This window comes from Cannabis sativa, chromosome X (genome assembly GCF_029168945.1).
Source record: "Cannabis sativa cultivar Pink pepper isolate KNU-18-1 chromosome X, ASM2916894v1, whole genome shotgun sequence".
Lineage (NCBI taxonomy): Eukaryota > Viridiplantae > Streptophyta > Magnoliopsida > Rosales > Cannabaceae > Cannabis > Cannabis sativa.
The window spans coordinates 47,674,393-47,691,810 of NC_083610.1; the positions used below are offsets into that span (position 1 = coordinate 47,674,393).

The 17,418-nt window shown below is 35.4% G+C and overlaps 3 protein-coding genes across 3 annotated transcripts; 2 read left to right on the forward strand and 1 right to left on the reverse strand.

Annotated features, from left to right (window-relative positions):
• Positions 1-484: 484 nt before the first annotated feature.
• On the forward strand, positions 485-4,671 carry LOC115711738 (uncharacterized). Its single transcript, XM_061106531.1, is given in 10 exon segments — positions 485-1,316; positions 1,597-1,720; positions 1,846-1,975; positions 2,681-2,714; positions 2,716-2,738; positions 3,046-3,082; positions 3,184-3,421; positions 3,704-3,811; positions 3,905-4,003; positions 4,147-4,671. Coding segments are annotated over 8 exon segments (912 nt in total). The 5' UTR covers positions 485-1,085; the 3' UTR covers positions 3,799-3,811; positions 3,905-4,003; positions 4,147-4,671.
• Positions 4,672-4,864: 193 nt separating this feature from the next.
• LOC115711764 (psbP domain-containing protein 3, chloroplastic) lies at positions 4,865-7,482 on the reverse strand. The gene is made up of 10 exons (XM_030640104.2): positions 7,240-7,482; positions 7,093-7,159; positions 6,919-7,013; positions 6,767-6,832; positions 6,601-6,681; positions 6,432-6,514; positions 6,253-6,328; positions 5,705-5,823; positions 5,183-5,227; positions 4,865-5,104 (listed from the first exon to the last, which is right to left on the reverse strand). Exons 1-10 carry the CDS (start codon positions 7,319-7,321, stop codon positions 5,078-5,080), a joined length of 741 nt encoding a protein of 246 aa, XP_030495964.1. The 5' UTR covers positions 7,322-7,482; the 3' UTR covers positions 4,865-5,077.
• A 494-nt stretch (positions 7,483-7,976) lies between these two features.
• Positions 7,977-10,086, forward strand: LOC115721247 (uncharacterized). The gene is made up of 2 exons (XM_030650507.2): positions 7,977-9,207; positions 9,620-10,086. Exons 1-2 carry the CDS (start codon positions 9,028-9,030, stop codon positions 9,881-9,883), a joined length of 444 nt encoding a protein of 147 aa, XP_030506367.1. The 5' UTR covers positions 7,977-9,027; the 3' UTR covers positions 9,884-10,086.
• The last annotated feature ends 7,332 nt before the right edge of the window (positions 10,087-17,418 follow it).

Below are 17,418 nucleotides of genomic sequence, written 5' to 3' on the forward strand. Positions count from 1 at the left end.
ATAATAATAAAAATTGTTATAGGTTCATTTAATCTCATAGTTTGAGCATTTAATACTTATACAATGTTAGTAATTGTACTACTAATAATTCCTTCAGTTGTAAAGAACTTATTATTAACAATCACTAACAACGATTTGATAGTGAACCATTAAAGAATCAACAACGAAACAAAACAAAATTATGTTACGAGATAAAACTAAAATAATAAAAATTATATCATAAATATAAAATTAAAATACTCAAAACTATAACAATAATAAAAATCGAATTACAATAATAAAATACAACTCCAACTAAGTTGCAGATGCTTAAGGAAAGACGGATGGCGTAACCGGGAAAAAAAAAATTAACCTCCTTTAATTATAAATTTAAGATAATTTTTTATATAAAGTTAATAGTTATTGAAACTATGTATTAAATAAAAAAAATATAAATATATAATTGTAGTAGTTTAGTATGGTTTTTTTTTCTTTTTTTTTTTTTTGATAAGTATGGTTTTAGTATGGTTTTATTTGCTGCTTTGGATTTGGGGTTTTTGAATTTCATATCATATAATTAATATGTATGTAGATGTAGATTGAGAGATGAGAGAGAGAGAAAGGGTATGAAACTGAAGTTACTGTTACTCCCGCGACGCCATTGTTACATCCTTGTTCTCCATCTTCCCAATTACTATTACTATTACTATTATTAGTACATACATACCCACTGTTCCTCACCTCATAATGGTTCTTCCTTTTCTCTCTCTTTTGATTCTTATTTAGGTTTATTGGACTGATTGATCACTCTGTTTCGCCATCTCTTTTTCTTTCTACCCGATTCGAGACCTTCCTTCCTTACCTAGTACCCACCACCACAATACCATAGAAACTCATCCGAATTCAATTGATTCCCAGTATATTTCTACTAGTTCTTGGGTTTTTCTAGGGTTTTCCTTCTACTATGCTGCTTAATCTTTATTGGGTCGTATTTACTTTCCCTTGTCAATAGTATTTTCGATCTGATTACCCTTTACCGACTTATATCCAACTTCCCCTTTTGCTCGAAAAAAAAAAAGGAAAAAAGAGAAAAGAAATTGTCTTTCATGGCGTATCACCATGTTCCGGGTCCGAGCTCGGGATCGAGTTCCAGTTCTGGGTATCAGTTTCTTAATTCCCCTTTTGGGGATACTACTTACACAAAGGTTTTCGTGGGCGGTCTCGCTTGGGAGACGCAGAGCGAGACTATGAGACGTTACTTCGAGCAGTTTGGGGATATTCTGGAGGCAGTTGTCATCACTGATAAGAACACTGGACGATCCAAAGGCTACGGTTTTGTGAGTATCTATTGTTTTCATTTTATATGTCATAAAATGTAAACATGTTCATCTGGGTTTTTAACTACCATTTTTGAAGTAGTTCCTCTTAAGTGGATTAATTGCATTTATATATTGACCATAGAATGGTCTATTTGTACATATGGAAGGTTTAGGTTTTACGTTATAGAGTGTTAAACATGTTCATCTTGTTTTGGGAAGATATTTTTTTGTGATAGTAATCATTGATGCTTCCATAAAATGACTTGGTGTTTGGTCTGTCTTTACATGGAGGGTTTAGGTGACTTTCCGGGACCCGGAGTCTGCTAGAAGAGCCTGTGCTGATCCAGCTCCAATTATCGACGGCAGGCGCGCAAACTGCAATCTTGCTTCCCTTGGCCGGCCTAGGCCACCTATGCCCTATGGTAGTGTCTCTTGTTTTAGATTTTGTTGGTTTACTTTATTGATTACAATTTCTTAGCAATGTTTTAGGTCTGAAGTTTTGAAACCTTTTGCTCTCAATTCACTTCTTTAGTTTGTTTTCTTACAGGACGTCCAAGACCTTCGGCTCAATACATAGGAAACATGCAAACTGCTCGTGGGAGTTATGTTGGAAGTTTTGGGTACCAACAACAACCTCTCTCTTACAGCTACCAAGGGCTAATGTATCCACCTTATGGGTGAGCTATATATGTATATTCATGATCAAGTTGTTAGTATGTAGAAAACTAAATACGTCTATCCTGGGTTAATTTGGCTCGATTTCATTGTTTATGGAAAATGTATTATTCCTTAAATTCTTCCCTCCATGTTATTTATTTATTTATTTTTTTGAAAAAAAAACAATATCAATGTAATTTCCCTCTTACCTCGCTGTTGTTGGCAGTTATGTATACCTGTTTGAAAATGAACAAATAGTTAAGTGGCACAATTATGGTGATTGCAGCCCTTTCACTGCAGAAAATCTTGTGCCTTTGATTTTTGTGGTTAGATGTTGCACTGTTTTCTGAAAGTTTTACCTGGTTCTGGCTACCGGCATGTTGTTTGACATAGTATGGCTTTGTGCATCTACAATTGTGTCCGTATTAGCCCAACATGTATAGGGAGTGGCAGATACTTGATAGACTAGCACTAGTTAGTGGGTGTTATTTGTTTACCCTTTTTTTGTTATTGTAGTTGTCTTTGACTGATGGTTGGAGAGCTGTTAACTCATTTTCGTTCGACTCCTTTGCAACTCCTTTCTCATTCTTTCTTTCTTTTGTGTGGCATATGCCAATCTCAACACACTGCCCCGCCCTAAATACATAATTGGTCAATCCCTTTCAAGTCAGGGTTGGTTCTATCCAAATTATAGTGATGTGATATGGTGTGATTGGTAATTGCAGGAATTCAAAAGTTTTAGTTGCGGAGGATATGTGCCCCAGATCAATGTTTATTGAGCAGGCAAGATTGTAATTGGTGTTGTTTGATAAGGGCCCCGAATTGTGTTGTTAGTCACTTTTTCCTGATTGATCTTGTACTTGGGATAAATTACTTGTAGAATAGGAGCCGTTTAGTCTGTAATTTGGAAGTTTTCTTGTCATAATGATTCATGCGTGCTAATGTTCATTTATGTGGAACTTCATATTGTGGAAGTTAAGGTTCATTTTTGTTTAATGAACTTCAATATATACATATATATATATTTGTCTAAAAATCACGACTGGAGCTATTCTGTTCAGGAAGTGTGATGCCTGTTTAACTTTTGCAGGTATGCAACATATGGACCAGAGTATGTGTATCCACAGGTCAATAGTGTAAAATAAAACCATTGCTTCTGTTATTAATATTCTTATTATGTTTGATCCTTTGATTCCGACTTCTTTCATTGTTTTCCATATTCATGTAGAGTGGTTACAATCCGTATGCTGGTCAGCAATATCTTCAGATATATGGAGTACCTGCGGCAGTTAATTCAGCTGTTTATCCATATGGACAAGTAGGTCAATCTGTTCCTAGCGGTCAGGGTTATACCAATATGCATGGATATACAATGCAAAGTCATCAACTAGTGCAGTTTAGTGGACCTGGGGTGAACCCTTTAACAACTTCACCTATGCCTACGATGCAAACACCATATCCTACAGGTACAATTCCGGTGATAAGTTAAACTAGTTCTTATGTTTGAAACTACTATCATAATAAAACTGGCAAATTATAGGCCACCTTTTGGTTCTAAGGAGGCTTAGGTTTTCTAGTTTATGTTATTCGTTTATGGGATTTGGAACATTGACCATTCTCGGGCTTCTGCTGTACTAATGTGCATCAGAAAAACAAAATATGAATTTGGTGTAGATGTTTCTTCAAGATTGATACTATTGCTATGTAGATAGACCTGATTGGAGATTTCTTGTGTTTTTACTTTTAAGGTATGGCAGCACCTGTTATGGCCCAACCACAGTTTATAGTTCCTGCTCCATCTCAGTATGTACACGGTGGCAGTTCTGACCAAACATCTGGGTGAGGGGTTGATTGAGGTTAGTTTCATATATCTTGCAGTTAGTAGAATTCTCTAATTTTATGCAACTTCTTCAGCTATTTTAAGATTGTTAGTTGTACTCACTTTTCAGGTATCCTTAGATTGCAGCAGGACTAAGAGCAGGGGAACTGCTACTTGAGTGGCAGGCTTCGAATCTAGCCTTGCAAATTGTTTGTTTTGCATTCTAGAGGTATAATTGATTTGGCATTGTGACATATACTATTGGTGAGCATTATGAGACATGAATGAATACACCCTAATACTCCTGAGAACTCTCTTCATCTACATCTGTACCGGGGTCTTTATTATGTCATGTTTTCCTGATTTTTGCAGGTCATACATAGTCATGCTCACCAGAGAAGTCAGATGTCTGTGTCGTCGCTCCAGATGGGTGGAGAAGGATTTTGGAGGATGGCAGGGCTGTTCTTCCTCTAAAGATCTTTCCGTTTAGCATATCTAAACCCTTTGTAAACTTCCATTGCTCAGACAGAGCTGTCATGGATTGGTGGGTGCCGGAAATGGCTTCCGGCCACCCAAGTAGGAATAAGAACTATGTAAAAAAAAAAAAGTCGACACGTTAGAATCAACATATGATTCTTTTATAGCTTAGTCTTCCCAGCATTTTGGGTGTATAGAGTCTCTGGTGTTATCTATCTTCGTGGGTTCATTGTTGTTTAGATGTGATATGTCTTAATGTGCATATCAGTCTTAGGATTTTTTTTTTTATTTTTCTTTTTAAATTTCAAAAAACTGAGCTCCTACAATCTGGATGATTCTAGGGGCTGGCTTCGTAACCAAAGCAGAAGCTTCAAGTATTTATTATTGTTTTTTTTTAAAAAAAAATTATTTGTGTGCCTAGTGATACTCAGGTCTTATTAATCTTTCTAATTGTTTTAAAAATAGAAAATACCAACACAGAATGGTAAAGTTCGAGTCTTAAGGGCGGAAAGAAAATAGTCGATTAAACTGCAGTCTCACAATTTTTTTTAAAAAATTTAGAATAATTTAATACGTTAAAAAATAATGTTTAAACAGTTTGTTGTACGCTTAATTTATACGCATGTAAAATAGTATTTAAATTTTGCTTTGAATTTTTTAAAATTATCATATCAAAAATAATAATGGGGTACATTGATGCACTCCAAAATAGAACACAAATAATTAATGATTGAGAATTGAGATTATAACATCATTTTAACACCAAACAAGTTGAAACTTGGGATTGTTATGTATCCATCTATTTGGCTGGTTACACTATCAGTTGTCAGATAAACCTAAACGATTTGACTGCCTGCAAAACCAGTTGAGAAGTGGATTAATAGCTACTTTCATTATAATTTGAGTGAAGATTTATTACTTAAGTCCTCACCTGCTGTATCTGTGAGCCATAGTTGTCCAAATCTGCTTCCTCAAACTACATCCAAAAATGTTATATCCAATGAAATTGGTTGGTTTCAAGACATCAAAAACTTTAAGGGCGGGAAACTTTTAGTTACAATATGCGGGTTTGACGCGAATACTAAACGGAATTTTACAGGTTTGACACGACAGAAATTTATGCGGACTCAAGTTTGTGTTGGGGTTGTATTTGTGTTTTTATCAACTTTTCGTGGCACACGTCGTGTTTGTCGTGTTTATGTCAACTTCATAAAATAAATTTAAGAACTCAACGTGACACTAACACTACACGATGACGCAAAAAGCAACTGCTTAGCATACAACACGACACAAAATTTATGTGAGTCGTGTTTGTATTCGTGTTTTATAAACTTTTCATATCATGAATCGTTTTCTTCTCAGCAGTTTTTCAATAAATTTAAGACCTTAACACAAGGTGATCATACGCTAAGATGAATTTTCACCCTAAAAAATCTTGGGAATGTATTAATACCTGTCCAGTGATTGTGTATAGCCTATTGTTCCAACCATTAGATGCCATTCCAAGCGCTGAGAACAAGTATCTGCGAGTCTCCCCTGGTCTTTGCAAGGAGTACTCGATGTAATAGAAACCTGATATGATTACAGTACAAAATATACTGCAACATTAGTACAATACCAGAGTTTTGTAAACCAATGCTCGATTAATTTTTTTTTTTCTTTTCTTTTGATTAAGAAGAAAATGAACTTCATTAATCAACAAGCAAACATACGACCACCAAAACACAAGAGAGCTACAAGCAGCACTCTTACAAAAAGCAAAGAACAAAACTACTCATTCATAATTTTTGAATAAAAAATCGTCTCCTGTACATTTGCTTTTTTCACTTTAACATTCAAAATTCTGATCCGAATCAACTTTTTGATATTTTACAACTATGTCCCAAGCCATTAAACTGCTTCTTTCGAACATACATCTGTTACGACTGAGCCAAATGCAGCTATGTAACATTGGATTAAAGTCAAGAACATACAACTATGTGCTGGATTAAAGTCTTTTACCATTGGAAGATTTACTATTGATAAGCTTGGCTGCCACTCCTGGTGGTCTTTGCCAACTCCTGTCCAATCCACTCACCTGTTTGTAATGATTACGAAATTGAATTTAAGACAGGAGAAGAATAGAACAAAAGAAATGTCACAACAACAACAACAACTTGGTAGAATTTGAGAATGCTTACCAGAGTCTCAGCAAACTCATCAACTTTGCCGAATGATTCTATCTTGGTGAAATCAGGACCGAGCCCTGTGATCACAACGCTCACTGGTAGCAGTGAAAAAGGAAACCAAACCCAATTGAGTCATTCTATCGAACACATAGAGATCAGAAATACAACTATGATCTTATACCGTTGGAGCTAGTGTTCCCTTCTGGGTAAAAAGCAGTGACAGATTTGAATCCATCAGGCTCACCTGCAGCCACTAGCCACCCTACAAAAAGCAAGTGATTGAAAATTTGAAATTATATACAGAACAAGTTGAACAGAAACAAAAAAGGCAGACATTTTCAGCTCACCTTTTGGTACAGATATCTTGAACTTGTTTACATCATCAGTGTAGATACGAAAATCTTCTGCCACTTCTGAAAGAATTACCCAATACCCACTTAGAATAAGAAATAATAGTAAAGAAAAAATGGCAACTTTAAAGGAAGGAAGGCATTGATACCGGTTTCTGCTAATGCATCTGACAAAATTGAATTAAATGAAAACCCAACAACACTCATGGTCATGCCCACCAAAATTTCCCTCCTATTTTGGAAACTGCACCAAAATTAACAGTTAATATTAGAGAGAGAAAGAAGCCTATTTCTCACAAATGCTAAGAAAAATGGAAGGATACCATTGTTGTTGCTCGTTGTTCTTGCAGCATCGAACAACCCATTGTTGTTTACCAAGTTTGGGAGACCCTTTTATGAAGAAAAAAGAGAGAGCAGAGATTTTGATTAAAAGTAAAGAAAAAGAAGAAGAAGAAGATGAGGTGACCAACCATTGTTATTCTTCGATACAAATGTGAAGTGGCTCAGTGGACGTTGCAGAGACCAAGGACACCAAAGCCCAATACTCGCCATGGATTTTTAGATTATTTCCTACTTTTTATTATAATATATATCAAATATTACTTTTATATGGCTGAAAATTGATGTACTAGCATTCGTTTTGGCAAGTAGAGTTTTTGTTCTTGGTCTTTATGTACTGCCTTTTGTTTGTTATTTGTTATATAATCTAATGGTAGATAGAGAAGGAATAATAATGAAAAATATTTGTGGAGTGCACTTTTAACTTTTTATTATAATTTGTCAGATGCTTGAAAATACATATTGAAATATATTTTGTTGAGAAATGTAAGTAAATGATCTTATTTTTAATTCTATAGATAATTAATGTCCCTTTTTTAAAATAATAAAGTAAATGTTCTTTTTTACTTTTTAATACCTAAAATACATTTCATTATATAAAAGGTATTATATATTTTATTCCTTTTATAAATATTATGAAAAACAATAAATCAACACCTCTCTACTGAATTTTTGTCAACTATTTTTTCATTATATAAAAAGTATTATATATTTTATTCTTTTAGATTTTGCTGCTGCTGTTGTTGTCTAATATGTTATTTAATCATATAATTAATTTTTTATTAATATATCGTATGATATACAAACAATATACCTTAAACCAATATATATATACTAAATGAAATTTACGTGGCCAGCCACGTAAATATTAGTTTTATTTAAGTTCTAGTGGTTTTTGTTTAAGAATTCGGTAACTAATTGTAGATTACTTTACAAACAATGCTCCTCCACTGGGTCAGTTGAGAGATGACTGAGGAAGAGAAACGGCAAAGTTAACTGGCGAGGTCACAAAATTGTAAACATCATTGGGTTATACAGCATTAAAATGCTTATACAGCATTTGGTTCAAATATCTTTTAATAATCTAACTGCGCCAAACAATACAGCAGTGCTTGTAATAAACTTGCCTTTTGACCTTCAGATACGCCATAGCCCTGTTTGCATAAGCTCTCCAACAAAATCCTTGTTTCCTTCTTGCTCTCTTGGTTTTGTTCCTTCTATCTCTCTAGATTTTGAATCATTTGCATCTGGCCCAACTGCTTTACCTTTTTAGAAATCTAAAACAATCTTCTTTGGTCGTACAAATAGTCGTGGGAAATCCTCAGTGAGAAGTTTTTTTAAAAACTGGAGAAATAAAAAAATTAAGAGATATCTATGTGTCCAAAGGTGAAAGCTATACACAAAGGATGGATAAATAAAATGGCATGTTGCTATAATTCCTAAGTTTCTTTGATGCTTATTGTGTAAACAAGGGATAATTGCGGCAAAAGTCCCCAAAAACTTGAGGTTGATACCGATTAGTCCTCAACCTCAAAAATTGGCGGTGAAAATACCCAAGGTGGACAAAGTTGTTTGTCCGTTCATACTCAGTCCGTTAGTGAGACTAACGGGACACGTGGACGCACCAGATTTAATCCCCTTTTTATTTTTAATTATCCCCTAAAATATAAAAGTATTAACTAAAAAAAATTAATAAAACCTAAAAAAATAAATAAAACAAATTAATATAACAAATTAATTTAAAACCTGAAAACATTTCAAAAAAAAAAAAACTTCATTACAGAAGTAAAAACCAAACACACTGAAAACACGCAGCCCTAAATCAAACCTAAATCCCTAAATCCCTAGGTCGAAGGTTTAAGAACGACGATGATGGACGAAGCTTAACAACAACGAAGCTTGGACGAAGGTTGAGAAGAATGGATGGGGAAGGTTCGTACAGTAGTTCTGGTGTCAATAATAGAAGGTTGAGAGTAGCTGGTGGTTCAAACCATGAAAGGGAACCTCAAAATTGCTACTGTGGTATCCCGTGGATTTCAAGAACATCGAACACAGAGGCAAACCCAGGTCGTCGTTTCAGGAGGTGCAGATTTTCAAGTGTAAGGATTTAATTTTTGAATTATCCCTACATCATATAAATTGAACTTAGAACCTTATGTGTGCCGCAGCTTATTTTTCAACTTTTGATATTATTTTTCACGGTTTGTTCAACTTTAGAGCAACACTAACTTGAAGATGATCAAGTTAGACATAATATGTATCTTGTTGTGAAAATTCAGTGTTTTGTGAATAATGGATCTTTTACTTGATCCCACCACATCTATATTTTACTTTTACTTTCAAAATATATTAAATTAGTTAAAAATGAGCAATTGAAGTTTGCAGAATGTTGGCTTGCTTATATAGCAAATGAAAGGTTTAGCCAGATTAAGTACAAATATATGTAATACACTTGAATTCAACTGTCTTCACTTGTGTTCACTCAGTAGTTATTTGTCATTATTTTTTCAGGCTGATGGAGGATGTAAGTTCTTTGAATGGATGGATGTTGAATCTTGTGGAAGGTGCAGAGAAATAATTCCAGGACTTTTGAGAAAGATAACCAAACTTGAAGATCAATTGATGTTGTATGAAGAAAATGAACATTTGCAAGCAAATCAAGATTTGGGAAAGGTTCATGGTTGTGATTGTGGGCACATATGGGTACTGAGAAATTGGAGAAAAATTCTGATGATTACTTGTGTATTTGTTTTTGTAAGTTATCTGGTGAAGTAGTGGTAATCTCTATGTAATGACAATTTTCAATTTTATGTAATGGTATTATGTAATGGACATGGCACTTGTATTGCCATTGTTAATGGAATGTATTTTTGGTACAATATGTGGTACTGGTACTGGTTTTGGTACAATATGTAATGGTATTATGTAATGGACATGGCACTTGTATTGCCATTGTTAATTGAATGTATTTTTGTCAAGTATGTGGTACTGGTTTTGGTGTGTGTACAACAAAAGTTGTTAATGGAATGTATTTTTCAGACAATATGGCAATGCATTACTGAAATTGTAGTTTTGGTACAATTAGAACTATGTCATTTGAAGCAAAACCTGTAATTTGATTTTTGGTAATGCAATATCACAAAAACAGTATATAAACCTGTAATCAAGAACTTCATACAACAAAATATTGAACTATTAAGACAATACCCTTTAAAAAAGCACAAGGCAATGTTCTAATTTAGTGATCAAAGCACAAAGCAGTAGGCAATGTGATCAAAAAGATCATACAATATTACATTCACTACTGGTACCATTAAAAATGCACAAAGGCAATGTTTTAAGTCTGTCATCAAAGCACAAAGCACTAGGCAATGTGATAAAAAAGATCATAAAACATAACATTCACTACTAATAATATGCCATCTAAGGTGTTCACAAAATATGGCCTTAATTACTATGACATAATCCAAAATACAATACAAAAGTTGAGTAGTACAGCAACTAATTTGCAGATGATGGTGGTTGAGTGTTTCTTGATTCCCTTTCTTGCTGCTTGGTTCTCCTCATGTTCCTCTTAACAGTTTGAGGATCTGGATTCTTTTTGGGAGGACGACCCATCTTTTTCTTCTGGGGAGGTTCCTGATACCATGATAAATGTTAGGTTATATGTATACCATGGAAAAATCAATACAAAGTTAATTGACATTAATGAAATAATATACCTTCTCCTGTACTGGTTGTTTGCAAGTGGTCTTTGTATGGCCTGGTTTTTTGCAATTAGAACAGTTGTTAGACTGCCCGAATCTCCTCATTTTAGTTGCACCAGGTGGAGGTTCATCTACTTCTCTTCTCCTTGATTTCTTGGGCTGCCCGAGTAGAACGATTCTGTGGTGGAAGGATTGGATTCAGGCCTTTATTAGGCCAATGTTCAGGACCAGGCATAGGTGCACTTGACCCTTCATAAGTTGCTAAGAAGGCTTCTTTCTTGTAACATTCAGCAAGAAAATCATACTCACTGAGGTTGGAATACCATATGCAAGCTAATGCATGACCACAGGGAATACCTGTGAGGTCATAAGATCTGCAAGAGCATGTTTTGGTCTCCAAATTTGTTGCTTCCACAGCCGAGACACTGTCACTTGGAACAAGCCTCCAACAGATTTTGTACACTGACATTTCATTGCTAACTTCCTATTCTTCTGCAGGATATCAAAGATTCTCTTCCCAACTGGTTTTGTCCACTTACTAATACTTTCTCTTTGCTTTCTCATTCTATCCATCAGCCAGTATCTTACATACTCTAACAGAGTTATGATTGCCTTGTCTCTTCCATCTAGTATGGCTGAGTTGAAACTCTCACAGAGATTATTTAGCAACATATCACACTTACTGAAAGTCCTAAAGTGGGACTTGGTCCATTCAGATGGTGACTTTTTGGACAACCATTCAAAAGTCCGCCGCATTAGTCTCCTTCAGTTCATCCATTCTCCTTTTGAATTCTTCCACTGTTGTAGCTCTAGCACAAGCCCATAATTGTTGCTTCAACAACAATCCAGGGAACTCCTTCTTGAAGTTGGCATAAAGATGCCTAACACAAAAACGTATTTCAGAACCTTCATAAATTTCTGCTACAGCCCTTTCCAGCCCCTTCTGCCTGTCTGAAATGAATGTGAACAATCTTGTGTCTTGTACATCTAGGTCCTCTTTCAGTAGTTGCACAAACCAAGTCCAACTATCAGTGTTTTCCTTCTCAACAACAGCATATGTAAGAGGAAACATGCTGTTGTTTGCATCTATACCAATGGCTACAAGCAACATACCCCTGCAATACCCTTTCAAAAAGCAACCATCTAACCCGATGATGGGCCTACAGAACTTGAAACCAGCTTTACATGCTGCAAGGCATATGTAAACCCTCTCGAAATACCTTACATCATCCACTAAGCTTGTTCTGATGAAAGCTGTGCTACCAGGATTCAGTTTCACTAATATAGCACAATAATCATGCAGAATAGCATATTGATCTTTAACGGTTCCATGTATCTTGGCCATTGCTTTGTTCTTAGCTCGATAAAAAGTCCAAGAGGAAAGTTTGGAGTACTTACCCTCAGGATTTGCTTTCTTGAAATCACCAAAAGACATGGCTGGATTTGCTCTGAACTTCTCCAAGAACTCTTTTACAATCCAATTAGCATCTACCAGCCTGTTCTCCCATAAAATTCCACAGTTGTGTTCTTCCTCAAATTTGTTGATTCGCATTGTAGTGCAATCATCTCTCATCCTTCGAGCATACATTAACCATTTGCAGCCTTCTCCTTGGCATACAATTCTAATTCTTAACCTGTCATTGTGAATATACTTGTACTGCCTGTCAATGCTGATGAAATGCTCCTTCAATGCTTCCCTCAAGTGCTCAACAGTAGGGAATTCCATTCCTAACTCAAACTTGATGTTCTCAGGCTTGAAGTGTGGATCAAACTCAATGTGTTTCTTTTTAAGCACTGGTCCATCTTCTTCATCACTAACCAAGCTGACCAAATCATCATCCTCTTCATATCCTCCACCATCATCATCATCTTGGTAAGCTTGACTGCATAGATCATTGACTGACCCCCACCATTGGCTAGGGTCAGTTGCTCCTTCTTCTGCTAATTCAGGATCTTGGGTATCTGCAGCATATTCCTCTTCCAAAAAATCTTCCTCTTCCACTGATTGGTTTTTTTTTCTTCTTGGTTGGTGTTTTGGATGGTGTTTGTCTTGGTCTCTTTCTGGTTTGGGTTGGTGTTTTGGTTTGTGTTTCTCTTCCTCTTTTTCTGCTTTGGGTTGGTGTTTCTCTTGGTCTTTTTCTGGTTTGGGTTGGTGTTTTTGATGGTGTTTCTCTTACTCTCTGTCTAGTTTGAGCTGGTGTTCGAGATACACTTTTGGATCTGGTTTGGGGTGGTGTTTGAGATACATTACTGGATCTGGTACAGGGTGGTGTTTGGGCTAATGTGTGACTGTTTTGAGGTGTTGTAGAAGCTCTTTGGGATCTGGTTTGTGGTGTTCTCGAACAACCCTCTCCTTTCCTAGTTCTGGATGTTGTTTGAGCTCTGTTTTGGGGTGATTTGTTGAGGTCTGACTGCCCTTTGTTTTTCCTGGTTTGGGGTGGTGTTTTGGATGGAGTTTTTGACCTACTTTTGGGTGATTGCAACAGCTCAGTCTGGCAACTTTTTTTCTTGGTTGGAGGTGGTGTTTGAGATGTTAATTGGGACCTTGTATTGGGTGATGTGCAGGGATTTAAATGTCCAGTTTTGCCTTGTGTTTGGGATCTGGTTTTTGGTGTTCTTTTACTGGTTTGGATGGTGTTTCAAATATGTTTTGGGCATGTGTTTGGGTATTGGGGTGTAAATGGGCCTCCTCTGTTGGGCCTTCATTGTCAGACTCAATATCCACCACTGTCTCAATAATTTGGACACTAGAATCAGTGTCTTCATCACTTCCTCCAACACCATCTTCCATGTCAAACTCTGGCATGTCAATATCTGGCATGTACACAACAAACTCATCAACCCCATCATCAGAATCACCACTGGAATCCTGTAAATTCTCTGCCAATTCCTCTTCAACATCCCTCATTGCTGCTTTGGACATAACATAGTCATCTGGTCTAGCACTTACCCGAGCATCAACAATCACATTTGCATCATCTGGTAGCTCCTCTATTATGCATCTTTTCAGCTTACTTCCAGCAGGTGGTGTATTCTCAACACTCACATTTGCATCAACAGGCAAAATTGCTAATTCACCATTGTTGCCTCCAAAAGTTCCAGATAAATCAGCATAAACATCCACCTTCCTATATCTCTGTTGTCTCATGTCCTCAAACATAGCCAACAAATCCTTGTCAGTCTTAAGCTCAAATCCATCATGTAGTTCTTTGTCTTTAGGCTTAAACCAGAAATACAGAGGGGAACCATGACACCACTGTACTTGCAAAAGCATCCCTTCAAGTTCCATCATGTTGAAGAAATCTGTATGGCACTTATCAAACTCGGTTGTAGTGCCACCCACATAGTGTTTCAACCCATTTCTAGTGCACCAAGAACCCCCATGGTGCATATTCACACTAAAATACAAACCTGCCAGCAACAAACCAAGGCCAATTTACAATAAAGTTGATGACATACAGCCTAAAACTATGTGCAAAGATGCTCACATGCTCACATGCTCACTAGTCAAAGCCTATACCCCACACAACATTGAAAAATAGTTTAATACCAACTTTATCATGTCCCAACAAAAACAATATAGATCAATTAAATGTGTACACCTAACACATTATACTCAACCCTATATAAATATCAAACTGCCATCATCTACACACTTTTTTCATACAGTGAATGGGAAATGGAAAAAATATACACAGTAAAACTTATAAACCATTTCTCAGTAAAACCATAGACAAAAAATTTACTGCAAACCATTTTTCTTCACTAAAATTACATAATAAACTATGAATAAGCAAGGAAATGAAAAATGGGATTGTACCTTCACCATCGTCGTCCTCCATTATACGACTGGTTTTTTGGGGACCTCCTTTGCTGTATCTTCAACCTTTAGGGATTTAGCTTAGGAATGCTCTTCGAATGGGGTCAATATTCAAAAAATCGACTGCATTTTAATGGATACACAGTGTTCGCCTTCGATTTTGAGGGATTTAGTTTCAAATTCGTGATTAGGGTTTGGGTGTGGACAGAGGGCCTCGATTTCGTGTTCAGTGTGTTTGGTTTTTACTTCTGTAATGAAGTTTTTTTTTTGAAATGTTTTCAGGTTTTACATTAATTTGTTTAATTAATTTGTTATATTAATTTGTTATATTAATTTGTTTTATTTATTTTTTTAGGTTTTATTAATTTTTTTTAGTTAATACTTTTATATTTTAGGGGAAAATTAAAAATAAAAAAGGGGATTAAATCTGGTGCGTCCACGTGTCCCGTTAGTCTCACTAACGGACTGAGTATGAACGGACAAACAACTTTGTCCACCTTCGGTATTTTCACCGCCAATTTTTGAGGTTGAGGACTAATCGGCATCAAACTCAAGTTTTTGGGGACTTTTGCCGCAATTATCCCTGTAAACAAATATTAAGAATACTATTACTTTTTTATACCTTTTGAAAGTCATTCCCTGGTACGCAATGTAACATTTGAAAGTTCTCTTATCTTTCCATCAATGGCTTGCGGAGAGAAAAATAAACTAGGTCAACCACTACTGCATGTTATCAATTCAGTAACAATAGAAATTAAAAAGCTATCAATTAATATCTATCTGTGGCGGCGAATCATAGGTATCAAAAGCCAAGAATGTTACCCCTATTACTATAGTCTGCCAATTCCACTGTAAAGTAATGATAGATTAGTTGAAAATTATTAATTCAAGTAGTATAAAGCTTAAAAAAAAAAGAATCATAATATTTTTATTCAAGTAGTATAACATTACCATTAAAAGAATCTCATTATGCAATTTCAAATTCAAACTACAACAATACCATTAGTGTAACTCAAAGAAACATCACTAAAAAAATCAGAGCATGGAGATTAAAAATATCAATGCTTAATCCACGTTGTTACCTCTAGCTGAGTGCAGAGTAGACGACATCATTACCTCCAACAAATGCGAACAACGACCAAAGAGAAAAATGGCAGCGGAGGAAGCGATGATGGGCGAGGCTTGGTGGTGAACTACCTGAGAAGAATCGAAGAGGGAGGAGAGAGCTTGTCAATTGGTTGGTGGTCTGATATGGGTTCTCGTTTCCCCTGGTCAAAAATCTGGGGATTTTAGTTTATGTATGTGTAGGGAAGACAAAGAGAAGCTTATAAATAAAAGGACATAAAAATGCTTTCATTCTTATACTGTATATTTTGTCCTTATACAAACATATATATAATTAATTAAATAGCTAGTGCTGGCATCTCTAATAACAGTATGGTGATATAACACCAACTCTAATATTTTTCTTTATTTTTTTAACTTCTGAGAGATCAAAACCAAAATAATAATAATAATAATAAAAAAACTTCTTCTCAATATTTGTTCATCCATCTTATTAAAAAAAAGAAAGAAAGAAAGAAAATAAGAGTATGCATCAATTATTACACACCTTCATAAAGCTTTGCAACTATCTCAGAGACAACAAAAGCCTCAATTTTGTTCTTGCTACTATGCTTGTTATTAACAGTCTCTTTTCCATATGGCACATTTATGAAAGAGTAAGAGCCATACATCTTTCCTTGCAGAAAACATTGGCTGTAACTCCTTTGTTTAACATTCTGACCATCAAAAATCTCATTGTTATAAAACTGCTTATTTGGAAAAGAACTGATTAAAGGGTGCATCCTGTGCTAGACATTGAGAAGGTGTTTCTTATGGCCAACCAAAGCCAATCCCTCAAACAAACTTCTTCCGAAATTGGCTTTTGCTGAAACTTGATACAAGAAGTTTCATAATGGAGAGAATACATAATATGAACACAGTTCACATAATAAACAAGAAAATTCTCCCGATGCAGCTAGAGTATGAAGAGGTAACCATTTTTTCTGGAAAATATGAAGAAACGTTTATCCTTTTAGTTAACAAATGGTTAATTTTTAAAATAAGAAAAGGGATTATCGATAGAATAATTGTCACGAAACATTGAAAACTTACACAGGTAGCAGATTTCAGATCAGGTACCCGCTTATTTAGAAGAATTTTCTCCTCCTTTGTAAACACATGGTAATCGTTAACTTCCTTCGACGATTAAAATATTACATTGTAAATTACCAGTGATATTATTATTCGCCACAACTTCAATTAGAGAGCCATTAAGAAAAATGGAGAGGCTGGAGCTGGGAGATGCCGAGTGCCGAGAAGGAGAGAGAGATGAGTGAAACGGAGAGAGAACGGTGGTGGAGGTCGACGCCGGCAATAGGAGCCGAGAAGAGAAAGGGAATCGTGGAGGGTGAGAGTGAGACGCAGAGAGAGGGAAAATTATAGTAATTTGCCTCAGCTTAATAAAAAAATATCAAAAATTGGAGATATACGGTTTGTTAGAGAGATATATGGCTAAGGTGATTTTTTTAATTTAAAAAAAGATTATTAATATTTAAAAGATTGTTTAATTTTTTGGGTTTAATTATTGGGTTTATTTGTTAACGGGGGATCAAACCTAATCGTTAAATTTAACAGAATATTATTCTGTTAAACTAAGAAATGTTAAACCAAGAAATGCCGTTAGATAGACACTTTTAATATATAAAGATATCACAAACTTAAACTAATATACTATTAAA

Coding starts and splice junctions, on each gene's coding strand:
- LOC115721247 (XM_030650507.2), top strand. CDS start 9,028: ATGGATGGGGAAGGTTCGTACAGTAGTTCTGGTGTCAATAATAGAAGG. Junction 9,208..9,619: donor GGAGGTGCAGATTTTCAAGT/GTAAGGATTTAA, acceptor TTATTTTTTCAG/GCTGATGGAGGATGTAAGTT.
- LOC115711764 (XM_030640104.2), bottom strand. CDS start 7,321: ATGGCGAGTATTGGGCTTTGGTGTCCTTGGTCTCTGCAACGTCCACTG. Junction 6,682..6,766: donor CAAGATATCTGTACCAAAAG/GTGAGCTGAAAA, acceptor TGCTTTTTGTAG/GGTGGCTAGTGGCTGCAGGT. Junction 5,228..5,704: donor TATACACAATCACTGGACAG/GTATTAATACAT, acceptor TTTTGGATGTAG/TTTGAGGAAGCAGATTTGGA.